Source organism: Oncorhynchus nerka, linkage group LG27 (genome assembly GCF_034236695.1).
Source record: "Oncorhynchus nerka isolate Pitt River linkage group LG27, Oner_Uvic_2.0, whole genome shotgun sequence".
NCBI lineage: Eukaryota > Metazoa > Chordata > Actinopteri > Salmoniformes > Salmonidae > Oncorhynchus > Oncorhynchus nerka.
Genome location: NC_088422.1, coordinates 98901037 through 98916409, shown reverse-complemented (window position 1 = coordinate 98916409; position 15373 = coordinate 98901037). Strand labels below are relative to the sequence as shown.

The following is a 15373-nucleotide window of genomic DNA, read 5'->3' as shown; positions in this document are numbered from 1 at the left end:
CTGTTGTCTATGTCTGTTGTCTATGTCTGTTGTCTATGTCTGTTGTCTGTTGTCTGTTGTTTCAGTCTGTTCTCTATGTCTGTTGTCTCTGTCTTTGTCTGTTGTCTATGTCTGTTGTCTTGTCTATGTCTGTTGTCTATGTCTGTTGTCTATGTCTGTTGTTTCAGTCTGTTGTCTCTGTCTGTTGTCTATGTCTGTTGTCTATGTGTTGTCTATAGTCTGTTGTTTGTCTGTTGTCTATGTCTGTTTGTCTGTTGTCTGTTGTTTCAGCCTGTTGTTTCAGTCTGTTGTCTGTCTGTTGTCTATGTCTGTTGTCTCTGTCTGTTGTTTCAGTCTGTTGTCTGTCTGTTGTCTATGTCTGTTGTTTCAGTCTGTTGTCTATGTCTGTTGTTTCAGTCTGTTGTTTCAGCCTGTTGTTTCAGCCTGTTGTTTCAGTCTGTTGTCTCTGTCTGTTGTTTCAGTCTGTTGTTTCAGTATGTTGTCTCTGTCTGTTGTCTCTGTCTGTTGTCTGTCTGTTGTCTATGTCTGTTGTTTCAGTCTGTTGTCTCTGTCTGTTGTCTATGTCTGTTGTTTCAGTCTGTTGTCTCTGTCTGTTGTCTATGTCTGTTGTCTCAGTCTGTTGTCTCTGTCTGTTGTTTCAGTCTGTTGTCTATGTCTGTTGTCTATGTCTGTTGTTTCAGTCTGTTGTCTATGTCTGTTGTCTCTGTCTGTTGTCTCTGTCTGTTGTCTCTGTCTGTTGTTTCAGTCTGTTGTCTATGTCTGTTGTTTCAGTCTGTTGTTTCAGTCTGTTGTCTATGTCTGTTGTCTCTGTCTGTTGTTTCAGTCTGTTGTCTCTGTCTGTTGTCTCTGTCTGTTGTTTCAGTCTGTTGTTTCAGTCTGTTGTCTATGTCTGTTGTCTATGTCTGTTGTCTCTGTCTGTTGTTTCAGTCTGTTGTCAGTCTGTTGTCTCTGTCTGTTGTCTCTGTCTGTTGTTTCAGTCTGTTGTCTATGTCTGTTGTTTCAGTCTGTTTGTCTATGTCTGTTGTTTCAGTCTGTTGTCTATGTCTGTTGTCTCATGTCATGTCTGTTGTCTCTGTCTGTTGTCTCTGTCTGTTGTCTGTCTGTTGTCTATGTCTGTTGTTTCATGTCTGTTGTTTCAGTCTGTTGTCTCTGTCTGTTGTCTCTGTCTGTTGTTTCAGTCTGTTGTTTCAGTCTGTTGTCTATGTCTGTTGTCTATGTCTGTCTGTTGTTTCAGTCTGTTGTCTATGTCTGTTGTTTGTCTATGTCTGTTGTCTGTTGTCTATGTCTGTTGTCTCTGTCTGTTGTCTATGTCTGTTGTCTATGTCTGTTGTTTCAGTCTGTTGTCTATGTCTGTTGTCTATGTCTGTTGTCTATGTCTGTTGTCTCTGTCTGTTGTCTATGTCTGTTGTCTATATCTGTTGTCTATGTCTGTTGTTTCAGTCTGTTGTCTCTGTCTGTTGTCTATGTCTGTTGTCTATGTCTGTTGTCTATGTCTGTTGTTTCAGTCTGTTGTCTATGTCTGTTGTCTCTGTCTGTTGTCTATGTCTGTTGTCTATGTCTGTTGTCTATGTCTGTTGTTTCAGTCTGTTGTCTATGTCTGTTGTTTCAGTCTGTTGTCTCTGTCTGTTGTCTATGTCTGTTGTCTATGTCTGTTGTTTCAGCCTGTTGTTTCAGTCTGTTGTCTATGTCTGTTGTTTCAGTCTGTTGTTTCAGTCTGTTGTCTATGTCTGTTGTCTCTGTCTGTTGTTTCAGTCTGTTGTTTCAGTCTGTTGTTTCAGTCTGTTGTCTCTGTCTGTTGTCTCTGTCTGTTGTCTGTCTGTTGTCTATGTCTGTTGTTTCAGTCTGTTGTCTCTGTCTGTTGTTTCAGTCTGTTGTCTCTGTCTGTTGTCTCTGTCTGTTGTTTCAGTCTGTTGTCTATGTCTGTTGTCTCTGTCTGTTGATTCAGTCTGTTGTCTCAGTCTGTTGTCTCTGTCTGTTGTCTCTGTCTGTTGTTTCAGTCTGTTGTCTATGTCTGTTGTCTATGTCTGTTGTTTCAATCTGTTGTCTATGTCTGTTGTCTATGTCTGTTGTCTCTGTCTGTTGTCTCTGTCTGTTGTCTCTGTCTGTTGTTTCAGTCTGTCTGTCTATGTCTGTTGTCTATGTCTGTTGTTTCAGTCTGTTGTCTATGTCTGTTGTCTATGTCTGTTGTCTATGTCTGTTGTCTCTGTCTGTTGTTTCAGTCTGTCTGTTGTTTCAGTCTGTTGTCTATGTCTCTGTCTGTTTCAGTCTGTTGTTTCAGTCTGTTGTCTATGTCTGTTGTCTCTGTCTGTTGTCTATGTCTGTTGTCTTCAGTCTGTTGTCTATGTCTGTTGTCTCTGTCTGTTGTTTGTCTGTTGTATGTCTGTTGTCTATGTCTGTTGTCTATGTCTGTTGTCTATGTCTGTTGTCTATGTCTGTTGTTTCAGTCTGTTGTCCTGTCTGTTGTCAGTCTGTTGTCTATGTCTGTTGTCTGTCTGTCTCTGTCTGTTGTCTCTGTCTGTTGTTTCATGTGTCTGTTGTCTATGTCTGTTGTCTCTGTCTGTTTGTCTCTGTCTGTTGTCTCTGTCTGTTGTCTGTCTGTTGTCTATGTCTGTTGTTTCATGTCTGTTGTCTGTTGTCTATGTCTGTTGTTTCAGTCTGTTGTTTCAGTCTGTTGTCTATGTCTGTTGTCTCTGTCTGTTGTTTCAGTCTGTTGTTTCAGTCTGTTGTTGTTTCAGTCTGTTGTCTCTGTCTGTTGTCTCTGTCTGTTGTCTGTCTGTTGTCTCTGTCTGTTGTCTGTTGTTTCAGTCTGTTGTCTATGTCTGTTGTTTCTGTTGTCTCTGTCTGTCTGTTGTCTGTCTGTTGTCTAGTCTGTTGTCTGTTGTTTCAGTCTGTTTCAGTCTGTTGTCTGTCTGTTGTCTGTTGTTTCAGTCTGTCTGTTGTTTCAGTCTGTTGTCTCTGTCTGTTTCTCTTGTCTGTTGTCTGTCTGTTTCAGTCTGTTGTCTATGTCTGTTGTCTCTGTCTGTTGTTTCAGTCTGTTGTCTGTCTGTTGTCTATGTCTGTTGTTTCAGTCTGTTGTCTCTGTCTGTTGTCATGTCTGTTGTCTCTGTCTGTTGTCTCTGTCTGTTGTCTCTGTCTGTTGTCTGTCTGTTGTCTCTGTTGTTTCAGTCTGTTGTCTGTTCAGTCTGTTGTTGTCTGTTGTCCTCTGTCTCTGTCTGTTGTCTCTGTCTGTTGTCTCAGTCTGTTGTTTCATGTCTGTCTATGTCTCATGTCTGTTGTCTCTCTGTCTGTTGTCAGTCTGTCTGTTGTCTCTGTCTGTTGTTTCAGTCTGTTGTCTATGTCTGTTGTCTATGTCTGTTGTTTCAGTCTGTTGTCTATGTCTGTTGTCTATGTCTGTTGTCTATGTCTGTTGTCTATGTCTGTTGTCTATGTCTGTTGTTTCAGTCTGTTCTCTATGTCTGTTGTCTCTGTCTGTTGTCTATGTCTGTTGTCTATGTCTGTTGTCTATGTCTGTTGTCTATGTCTGTTGTTTCAGTCTGTTGTCTCTGTCTGTTGTCTATGTCTGTTGTCTATGTCTGTTGTCTATGTCTGTTGTCTATGTCTGTTGTCTATGTCTGTTGTTTCAGCCTGTTGTTTCAGTCTGTTGTCTGTCTGTTGTCTATGTCTGTTGTCTCTGTCTGTTGTTTCAGTCTGTTGTCTGTCTGTTGTCTATGTCTGTTGTTTCAGTCTGTTGTCTATGTCTGTTGTTTCAGTCTGTTGTTTCAGCCTGTTGTTTCAGCCTGTTGTTTCAGTCTGTTGTCTCTGTCTGTTGTTTCAGTCTGTTGTTTCAGTATGTCTGTTGTCTTGTCTCTGTCTGTTGTCTCTGTCTGTTGTCTTGTCTGTTGTCTGTTGTCTATGTCTGTTGTTTCAGTCTGTTGTCTCTGTCTGTTGTCTATGTCTGTTGTTTCAGTCTGTTGTCTCTGTCTGTTGTCTATGTCTGTTGTCTCAGTCTGTTGTCTCTGTCTGTTGTTTCAGTCTGTTGTCTATGTCTGTTGTCTATGTCTGTTGTTTGTCTGTTGTCTATGTCTGTCTGTCTGTTGTCTGTCTGTTGTCTGTCTGTCTGTTGTTTCTGTCTGTTGTCTATGTCTGTTGTTTCAGTCTGTTGTTTCAGTCTGTTGTCTATGTCTGTTGTCTCTGTCTGTTGTTTCAGTCTGTTGTTGTCAGTCTGTTTCAGTCTGTTGTCTATGTCTGTTGTCTCTGTCTGTTGTTTCAGTCTGTTGTTGTCTCATCTGTCTGTCTTGTCTCTGTCTGTTGTTTCAGTCTGTTGTCTCAGTCTGTTGTCTATGTCTGTTGTCTATGTCTGTTGTTTCAGTCTGTTGTTTCAGTCTGTTGTCTATGTCTGTTGTCTATGTCTGTTGTCTCATGTCTGTTGTCTCTGTCTGTTGTCTCTGTCTGTTGTTTCAGTCTGTTGTCTATGTCTGTTGTTTCAGTCTGTCTTGTCTGTCTGTTGTCTCTGTCTGTTGTTTCTGTCTGTTGTCTATGTCTGTTGTTTCAGTCTGTTGTCTATGTCTGTTGTCTATGTCTGTTGTCTCTGTCTGTTGTTTCTGTCTGTTGTCTGTTGTCTATGTCTGTTGTTTCAGTCTGTTGCTGTCTGTTGTTTCAGTCTGTTGTCTCAGTCTGTTGTCTATGTCTGTTGTTTCAGTCTGTTGTTTCAGCCTGTTGTCTATGTCTGTTGTCTCTGTCTGTTGTTTCAGTCTGTTGTCTCTGTCTGTTGTTTCAGTCTGTTGTTTCAGTCTGTTGTCTATGTCTGTTGTTTCAGTCTGTTGTTTCAGTCTGTTGTCTATGTCTGTTGTCTCTGTCTGTTGTCTGTCTGTTGTCTGTTGTTTCAGTCTGTCTGTTTCAGACTATGTCTGTTGTCTATCAGTCTGTTGTCTATGTCTGTTGTCTCTGTCTGTTGTTTCAGTCTGTTGTCTCTGTCTGTTGTCTCTGTCTGTTGTCTATGTCTGTTGTTTCAGTCTGTTGTCTATGTCTGTTGTTTCAGTCTGTTGTCTATGTCTGTTGTCTATGTCTGTTGTCTCTGTCTGTTGTCTCTGTCTGTTGTCTGTCTGTTGTCTATGTCTGTTGTTTCAGTCTGTTGTCTCTGTCTGTTGTCTCTGTCTGTTGTTTCAGTCTGTTGTTTCAGTCTGTTGTCTATGTCTGTTGTCTATGTCTGTTGTTTCAGTCTGTTGTCTATGTCTGTTGTCTATGTCTGTTGTCTATGTCTGTTGTCTCTGTCTGTTGTCTATGTCTGTTGTCTATGTCTGTTGTTTCAGTCTGTTGTCTATGTCTGTTGTCTATGTCTGTTGTCTATGTCTGTTGTCTCTGTCTGTTGTCTATGTCTGTTGTCTATATCTGTTGTCTATGTCTGTTGTTTCAGTCTGTTGTCTCTGTCTGTTGTCTATGTCTGTTGTCTATGTCTGTTGTCTATGTCTGTTGTTTCAGTCTGTTGTCTATGTCTGTTGTCTCTGTCTGTTGTCTATGTCTGTTGTCTATGTCTGTTGTCTATGTCTGTTGTTTCAGTCTGTTGTCTATGTCTGTTGTTTCAGTCTGTTGTCTCTGTCTGTTGTCTATGTCTGTTGTCTATGTCTGTTGTTTCAGCCTGTTGTTTCAGTCTGTTGTCTATGTCTGTTGTTTCAGTCTGTTGTTTCAGTCTGTTGTCTATGTCTGTTGTCTCTGTCTGTTGTTTCAGTCTGTTGTTTCAGTCTGTTGTTTCAGTCTGTTGTCTCTGTCTGTTGTCTCTGTCTGTTGTCTGTCTGTTGTCTATGTCTGTTGTTTCAGTCTGTTGTCTCTGTCTGTTGTTTCAGTCTGTTGTCTCTGTCTGTTGTCTCTGTCTGTTGTTTCAGTCTGTTGTCTATGTCTGTTGTCTCTGTCTGTTGATTCAGTCTGTTGTCTCAGTCTGTTGTCTCTGTCTGTTGTCTCTGTCTGTTGTTTCAGTCTGTTGTCTATGTCTGTTGTCTATGTCTGTTGTTTCAATCTGTTGTCTATGTCTGTTGTCTATGTCTGTTGTCTCTGTCTGTTGTCTCTGTCTGTTGTCTCTGTCTGTTGTTTCAGTCTGTTGTCTATGTCTGTTGTCTATGTCTGTTGTTTCAGTCTGTTGTCTATGTCTGTTGTCTATGTCTGTTGTCTCTGTCTGTTGTCTCTGTCTGTTGTTTCAGTCTGTTGTCTATGTCTGTTGTTTCAGTCTGTTGTTTCAGTCTGTTGTCTATGTCTGTTGTCTATGTCTGTTGTTTCAGTCTGTTGTCTATGTCTGTTGTCTCTGTCTGTTGTCTATGTCTGTTGTCTATGTCTGTTGTCTATGTCTGTTGTCTATGTCTGTTGTTTCAGTCTGTTGTCTCTGTCTGTTGTCTATGTCTGTTGTCTATGTCTGTTGTCTATGTCTGTTGTTTCAGCCTGTTGTTTCAGTCTGTTGTCTATGTCTGTTGTCTCTGTCTGTTGTTTCAGTCTGTTGTTTCAGTATGTTGTCTCTGTCTGTTGTCTCTGTCTGTTGTCTGTCTGTTGTCTGTCTGTTGTCTATGTCTGTTGTTTCAGTCTGTTGTCTATGTCTGTTGTTTCAGTCTGTTGTTTCAGTCTGTTGTCTATGTCTGTTGTCTATGTCTGTTGTTTCAGTCTGTTGTCTATGTCTGTTGTCTCTGTCTGTTGTCTATGTCTGTTGTCTATGTCTGTTGTCTATGTCTGTTGTCTATGTCTGTTGTTTCAGTCTGTTGTCTATGTCTGTTGTCTGTCTGTTGTCTATGTCTGTTGTCTCTGTCTGTTGTTTCAGTCTGTTGTCTGTCTGTTGTCTATGTCTGTTGTTTCAGTCTGTTGTCTATGTCTGTTGTTTCAGTCTGTTGTTTCAGCCTGTTGTTTCAGTCTGTTTCTATGTCAGTCTGTTGTCTATGTCTGTTGTCTCAGTCTGTTGTTTCAGTCTGTTGTTTCAGTATGTTGTCTCTGTCTGTTGTCTCTGTCTGTTGTCTGTCTGTTGTCTATGTCTGTTGTTTCAGTCTGTTGTCTCTGTCTGTTGTCTCTGTCTGTTGTTTCATTCTGTTGTTTCAGTCTGTTGTCTATGTCTGTTGTCTCTGTCTGTTGTTTCAGTCTGTTGTTTCAGTATGTTGTCTCTGTCTGTTGTCTCTGTCTGTTGTCTATGTCTGTTGTTTCAGTCTGTTGTCTCAGTCTGTTGTCTATGTCTGTTGTCTCTGTCTGTTGTTTCAGTCTGTTGTTTCAGTATGTTGTCTCAGTCTGTTGTCTCTGTCTGTTGTCTATGTCTGTTGTTTCAGTCTGTTGTCTCAGTCTGTTGTCTCTGTCTGTTGTTTCAGTCTGTTGTCTATGTCTGTTGTCTATGTCTGTTGTTTCAGTCTGTTGTCTATGTCTGTTGTCTCTGTCTGTTGTCTCTGTCTGTTGTCTCTGTCTGTTGTTTCAGTCTGTTGTCTATGTCTGTTGTTTCAGTCTGTTGTTTCAGTCTGTTGTTTCAGTCTGTTGTTTCAGTCTGTTGTCTATGTCTGTTGTCTATGTCTGTTGTCTATGTCTGTTGTTTCAGTCTGTTGTCTATGTCTGTTGTCTCTGTCTGTTGTCTATGTCTGTTGTCTATGTCTGTTGTCTATGTCTGTTGTTTCAGTCTGTTGTCTATGTCTGTTGTCTCTGTCTGTTGTCTATGTCTGTTGTCTATGTCTGTTGTTTCAGTCTGTTGTCTATGTCTGTTGTTTCAGTCTGTTGTCTCTGTCTGTTGTCTATGTCTGTTGTTTCAGCCTGTTGTTTCAGTCTGTTGTCTGTCTGTTGTCTATGTCTGTTGTCTCTGTCTGTTGTTTCAGTCTGTTGTCTGTCTGTTGTCTATGTCTGTTGTCTATGTCTGTTGTTTCAGTCTGTTGTTTCAGTCTGTTGTCTATGTCAGTTGTTTCAGTCTGTTGTCTATGTCTGTTGTTTCAGTCTGTTGTCTATGTCTGTTGTCTCTGTCTGTTGTTTCAGTCTGTTGTCTCTGTCTGTTGTTTCAGTCTGTTGTTTCAGTCTGTTGTTTCAGTCTGTTGTCTATGTCTGTTGTTTCAGTCTGTTGTTTCAGTCTGTTGTTTCAGTCTGTTGTTTCAGTCTGTTGTCTATGTCTGTTGTCTATGTCTGTTGTTTCAGTCTGTTGTCTCTGTCTGTTGTCTATGTCTGTTGTCTATGTCTGTTGTTTCAGCCTGTTGTTTCAGTCTGTTGTCTGTCTGTTGTCTATGTCTGTTGTCTCTGTCTGTTGTTTCAGTCTGTTGTCTGTCTGTTGTCTATGTCTGTTGTCTATGTCTGTTGTTTCAGTCTGTTGTTTCAGTCTGTTGTCTATGTCTGTTGTTTCAGTCTGTTGTCTATGTCTGTTGTTTCAGTCTGTTGTCTATGTCTGTTGTTTCAGTCTGTTGTCTCTGTCTGTTGTTTCAGTCTGTTGTTTCAGTCTGTTGTTTCAGTCTGTTGTCTATGTCTGTTGTTTCAGTCTGTTGTTTCAGTCTGTTGTTTCAGTCTGTTGTTTCAGTCTGTTGTCTATGTCTGTTGTCTTTGTCTGTTGTCTGTCTGTTCTCACTCTCTGTCTGAGGGGGTTATTGTGGAGGGTACTGGTATGAAGTGTTTGAATGATCACTTTGATTAGTCAGAAAAGTTCAAGCCTCTCTTTCTCTCTACTCCCTCCATCCCCCTATCTCTATCCCCCAATCTCTATCCCTCCATCCCCCTATCTCTATCCCTCCAACTCCCTATCTCTATCCCCCAATCTCTATCCCTCCATCCCCCTATCTCTATCCCCCAATCTCTATCCCTCCAACCCCCTATCTCTATCCCCCAATCTCTATCCCTCCATCCCCCTATCTCTATCCCTCCATCCCCCTATCTCTATCCCTCCATCTCTATCCCCCAATCTCTATCCCTCCATCCCTATCTCTATCCTATCTCTATCCCTCCATCCCCCTATCTCTATCCCCCATCCCCCTATCTCTATCCCTCTATCTCCATCCCTCCATCCCCCTATCTCTATCCCTCTATCCCTCCATCCCCCAATCTCTATCCCTCCATCCCCCTATCTCTATCCCTCCATCCCCTATCTCTATCCCTCCATCCCCCTATCTCTATCCCTCCATCTATATCCCTCCATCCCCTATCTCTATCCCTCCATCCCCCTATCTCTATCCCTCCATCCCCCTATCTCTATCCCTCCATCTCCATCCCTCCATCCCCCTATCTCTATCCCTCCATCCCCTATCTCCATCCCTCCATCCCCCTATCTCCATCCCTCCATCCCCTATCTCTATCCCTCCATCCCCCTATCTCCATCCCTCCATCCCCCTATCTCCATCCCTCCATCCCCCTATCTCCATCCCTCCATCCCCCTATCTCTATCCCTCCATCCCCCTATCTCCATCCCTCCAACCCCTATCTCCATCCCTCCATCCCCCTATCTCCATCCCTCCATCTCCATCCCTCCATCCCCCTATCTCCATCCCTCCATCCCCCTATCTCTATCCCTCCATCCCCCTATCTCCATCCCTCCATCCCCCTATCTCCATCCCTCCATCCCCTATCTCCATCCCTCCATCCCCCTATCTCTATCCCTCCATCCCCTATCTCTATCCCTCCATCCCCCTATCTCCATCCCTCCATCCCCCTATCTCCATCCCTCCATCCCCTATCTCCATCCCTCCATCCCCCTATCTCTATCCCTCCATCCCCATATCTCCATCCCTCCATCTCCATCCCTCCATCCCCCTATCTCTATCCCTCCATCCCCCTATCTCTATCCCTCTATCCCTCCATCCCCCTATCTCCATCCCTCCATCCCCCTATATCTATCCCTCTATCCCTCTATCCCTCCATCCCCCTATCTCTATCCCTCCATCCCCCTATCTCTATCCCTCTATCCCTCCATCCCCCTATCTCTATCCCTCCATCACTGCATCCCCCCTTTAGAACCCAAGGTGAGTGTTCTCCAGGGCTGTAACGGTGTGGTGGTTCCCACGTACCCTCAGAACCCGTACGACCTCCCCAGGAACAGCCACATCCCCAGCCACTACGACCTGCTGCCCCTGAGACACAGCCAGAGCTACAGCCCTACACACAGCCAGGACCACAGCCACCAGAGCCACAGCCCACCCTTGCCCGGCAGCCCTACCAGCTCCCTGCTATAGACAGACCACTCCCGAACGCTGGGCCGCGACCTTAGACCTATGACTTACTGTTGGGGCACGGTCTGCTCCACCTGGGGTTGCGGATAAACACTGTAATGTGACTATAGAGACAAAGTACCAGTGCAACATCAATGTTGGTGGACATACTAGATGATATACCAACAGAAGCTCTGTGTGGACTCACTACCGTGTGGACTCACTACCGTGTGGACTCACTGCTGTGTGGACTCACTACCGTGTGGACTCACTACCGTGTGGACTCACTGCTGTGTGGACTCACTACCGTGTGGACTCACTGCTGTGTGGACTCACTGCTGTGTGGACTCACTACCGTGTGGACTCACTGCTGTGTGGACTCACTACCGTGTGGACTCACTGCTGTGTGGACTCACTACCGTGTGGACTCACTACCGTGTGGACTCACTGCTGTGTGGACTCACTACCGTGTGGACTCACTGCTGTGTGGACTCACTACCGTGTGGACTCACTGCTGTGTGGACTCACTGCCGTGTGGACTCACTACCGTGTGGACTCACTACCGTGTGGACTCACTGCTGTGTGGACTCACTGCCGTGTGGACTCACTGCTGTGTGGACTCACTGCCGTGTGGACTCACTGCTGTGTGGACTCACTAACGTGTGGACTCACTGCTGTGTGGACTCACTGCCGTGTGGACTCACTGCTGTGTGGACTCACTGCTGTGTGGACTCACTACCGTGTGGACTCACTACCGTGTGGACTCACTGCTGTGTGGACTCACTGCCGTGTGGACTCACTGCCGTGTGGACTCACTGCCGTGTGGACTCACTGCTGTGTGGACTCACTGCTGTGTGGACTCACTGCTGTGTGGACTCACTGCCGTGTGGACTCACTACCGTGTGGACTCACTACCGTGTGGACTCACTGCTGTGTGGACTCACTACCGTGTGGACTCACTACCGTGTGGACTCACTGCTGTGTGGACTCACTACCGTGTGGACTCACTGCTGTGTGGACTCACTGCTGTGTGGACTCACTACCGTGTGGACTCACTGCCGTGTGGACTCACTGCTGTGTGGACTCACTGCTGTGTGGACTCACTGCTGTGTGGACTCACTGCTGTGTGGACTCACTGCTGTGTGGACTCACTACCGTGTGGACTCACTGCTGTGTGGACTCACTACCGTGTGGACTCACTGCTGTGTGGACTCACTACCGTGTGGACTCACTACCGTGTGGACTCACTGCTGTGTGAGACTGGATAAAGCATACTGAACGTGTAATATATTACAGCTATGTGAAGTGTCTGAGGAAGACACTGGGAAGTCATATAACTACAGGAGATGTGTGGTACCCTCTTTGTTTACACTCTGGCTCGGTGGAGGACACACACATCCTAGGAAAGGAAGGGAGGACAGACACACGCACACATACACACACACACACATCCTAGGGAAGGAAGGAAGGACACACACACACATCCTAGGGAAGGAAGGGAGGACACACACACACATCCTAGGGAAGGAAGGAAGGACACACACACACATCCTAGGGAAGGAAGGAAGGACAGACACACACACACACTATGAAACAGACCAGTGGAGTCATGAACACAAAATATCATGGACCGATATATAGTCATGCCTGGCCCAATGATTCTATTCCATGCCTGGATTGGGTGACCAGAGAACCAACCAGGCTGCCTCTAGAGGAGGACAAAACCACCAGGAACCAACCAGGCTGCCCCTAGAGGAGGACAAAACCACCAGGAACCAACCAGGCTGCCCCTAGAGGAAGACAAAACCACCAGGAACCAACCAGGCTGCCCCTAGAGGAGGATAAAACCACCAGGAACCAACCAGGCTGCCCCTAGAGGAGGATAAAACCACCAGGAACCAACCAGGCTGCCCCTAGAGGAGGACAAACCCACCAGGAACCAACCAGGCTGCCCCTAGAGGAGGAAAAACCCACCAGGAACCAACCAGGCTGCCCCTAGAGGAAGACAAAACCACCAGGAACCAACCAGGCTGCCCCTAGAGGAGGATAAAACCACCAGGAACCAACCAGGCTGCCCCTAGAGGAGGATAAAACCACCAGGAACCAACCAGGCTGCCCCTAGAGGAAGACAAAACCACCAGGAACCAACCAGGCTGCCCCTAGAGGAAGAGAAACCACCAGGAACCAACCAGGCTGCCCCTAGAGGAAGAGAAACCACCAGGAACCAACCAGGCTGCCCCTAGAGGAAGAGAAACCACCAGGAACCAACCAGGCTGCCCCTAGAGGAGGACAAACCCACCAGGAACCAACCAGGCTGCCCCTAGAGGAAGAGAAACCAACAACTGTCTCAGATGAGACCAGCTTGGAGCATCATCAAAAGGGCATTAGATCTGCCTTTCTATCAGGCAGTGGACTGAAGAAGTAATAAGATACGGTCATTACAGGACCTGAATGGCGACTGACTGGGCTTGGATTCCCTGTTCTATTGTATATTGATATCGCCAGCAACACAGCTAACACTCATATAACTGCAGATGAAGGAGAAGAGACAATGACAGTTCCCAGACAAACCAGGATTGTATTAATTAGGCACCGACGTCTTTGAAAGAACACAACGGACTGAAACAGGGAGGCACTACCTTTTCGTTTTCCATTGCAAAACGTTTTTCAACGGTGTGCACTAATGAATACGACCCATGGTTATATACTGTATATAAAAAAATATATATCTATAAAAAAATTTAAAAAACACTTATCTTCTTCTACAACTCATTTTGACACATCTTTGCTTATTTCATGTTTATATTTTTAGGATCCTTTAACGGGTCCATATTTTCTCTTTCGGGAAAAGTGATCTTTTTCTTGTATTGTATATAAAGTTAAGGAATTGAATGTTGTCGTTACAGTAGTGTTAGTGACTTCATGTTGTGTAATGCTGGTAAATGTGCATGAATCTAAGGATAGTAGTATACAGAGAATACCCCCTAATGTTAAACTATTTGGTACAAACAAACTGTTATTTCATAGACTTTACCCATGTTTACCCACCGGCCGTTTTGACCATGGGAATGAGTCCTAGTTGAACTGCTTTACCAGAATATGCAGAGACACGAAGGAAACAGACAACTGGAAGTATTTATGCTGCCAACATGTTCACTGGAGATGCAGAAGTCCCATTTCCAAATGTAGCACCATTGTAGAGAAACCAGTTAATGTTTTAGTGAACGATGCGCATCACCATTTTAAGTTACAGTAACGCTGTAATGATTATAGATAGTATACTTACACCCCTGTGACTCAATCCAATGTGATAATGACAGAACTATTACATCGATCTCTGTCTCTACATGGATATCTCACCAATTCAGCCAATAACAGTGACATGTTTATAACAGGCCCGATTCAGACTTGAGGTAAGTAACACTTAACATGCACTTTAAGACAACATACCCATGTCTGAATTGGGCCCAACATGAGTAACAGGACAATCATACACAAGACAGTATTGACGGTATTTTTTTCTCCTCATGGCTTTGTTAGTTTGTTAGTTGATATTTCTCCTTATAAGGATAAGATGTACGTCCCAACTCGCACCCTATTCCCTTCATAGTGCACCAGAGCACTGGTCAAAAGTGGTTCACTACTAAAAGTTTAGGGTGCCATTTGGGACATAATCTAGAATTGCCATAGTCTGTTGTAACCTAGTAGTACCCGACTGCTTTGCTTTGCTGCTTTGACTTTTTCCTATTTGGAAGTGTTTTAAACTTCAATAAAGATGCCATAGCTCAGGGCTAAAGGGGAGTGTTGTCTTGTCTGGGGGAGGCATGTAGCCATAGCTCAGGGCTAAAGGGGAGTGTTGTCTTGTCTGGGGAGGCATGTAGCCATAGCTCAGGGCTAAAGGGGAGTGTTGTCTTGTCTGGGGAGGCATGTAGCCATAGCTCAGGGCTAAAGGGGAGTGTTGTCTTGTCTGGGGAGGCATGTAGCCATAGCTCAGGGCTAAAGGGGAGTGTTGTCTTGTCTGGGGAGGCATGTAGCCATAGCTCAGGGCTAAAGGGGAGTGTTGTCTTGTCTGGGGGAGGCATGTAGCCATAGCTCAGGGCTAAAGGGGAGTGTTGTCTTGTCTGGGGGAGGCATGTAGCCATAGCTCAGGGCTAAAGGGGAGTGTTGTCTTGTCTGGGGGAGGCATGTAGCCTAGCGGACCAGCAACCGGAATGTCGCTGGTTCGAATCCTGAACTGATTAGGTAAAAAAATATTGATAAGAGTTGTCTCTACTGTGTCTTACTGCTCACCTGGGTTGTTGGTTCCACTTTTCTGGGCTCCGTTTTTTACGTAACAAATAAGGAACACTCAAAACGTGCACTTATAAATAATAACAGTTTTGATCAAATTACAGCTGTAGACAGAAGTCACAGATCAAACATCACATATACAACTGATGTCTCTCCTGAGTTCTGCCCCAAACAAAAGAACGACAGGATCTCATATACCCAAGATCAAACCTTATGGTCAGACCTCCACCTTATGGTGTGACCACCTTATGATGTGACCTCTACCTTATGATGTGACCTCTACCTTATGGTGTGACCTCTACCTTATGGTGTGACCTCTACCTTATGGTGTGACCACCTTATGATGTGAACTCCACCTTATGGTGTGACCACCTTATGATGTGACCTCCACCTTATGGTGTGACCTCTACCTTATGATGTGACCTCTACCTTATGATGTGACCTCCACCTTATGGTATGACCTCCACCTTATGGTATGACCTCCACCTTATGGTGTGACCACCTTATGATGTGACCTCCACCTTATGGTGTGACCTCCACCTTATGGTGTGACCACCTTATGATGTGACCTCCACCTTATGGTATGACCTCCACCTTATGGTGTGACCACCTTATGATGTGACCTCCACCTTATGGTATGACCTCCACCTTATGGTGTGACCACCTTATGATGTGACCTCCACCTTATGGTATGACCTCCACCTTATGGTGTGACCACCTTATGTTGTGACCTCCACCTTATGGTCAGACCTCCACCTTATGGTATGACCTCCACCTTATGGTATGACCTCCACCTTATGGTGTGACCACCTTATGATGTGACCTCCACCTTATGGTGTGACCTCTACCTTATGATGTGACCTCTACCTTATGATGTGACCTCCACCTTATGGTATGACCTCCACCTTATGGTATGACCTCCACCTTATGGTCAGACCTCCACCTTATGGTGTGACCACCACCTTATGGTATGACCTCCACCT

At 44.8% G+C, this 15373-nt stretch overlaps 1 protein-coding gene across 1 annotated transcript in view; it reads left to right on the top strand.

Annotated features, from left to right (window-relative positions):
• The window catches only part of LOC135565142 (multiple epidermal growth factor-like domains protein 11), a 227039-nt gene extending 216636 nt beyond the window's left edge, over nucleotides 1–10403 (top strand). Inside the window, 1 exon segment of the mRNA XM_065011202.1 lies at nucleotides 9907–10403. Coding sequence (XP_064867274.1) covers nucleotides 9907–10124 — 218 coding nt within the window. The 3' untranslated portion in view covers nucleotides 10125–10403.
• Nucleotides 10404–15373: the final 4970 nt, after the last annotated feature.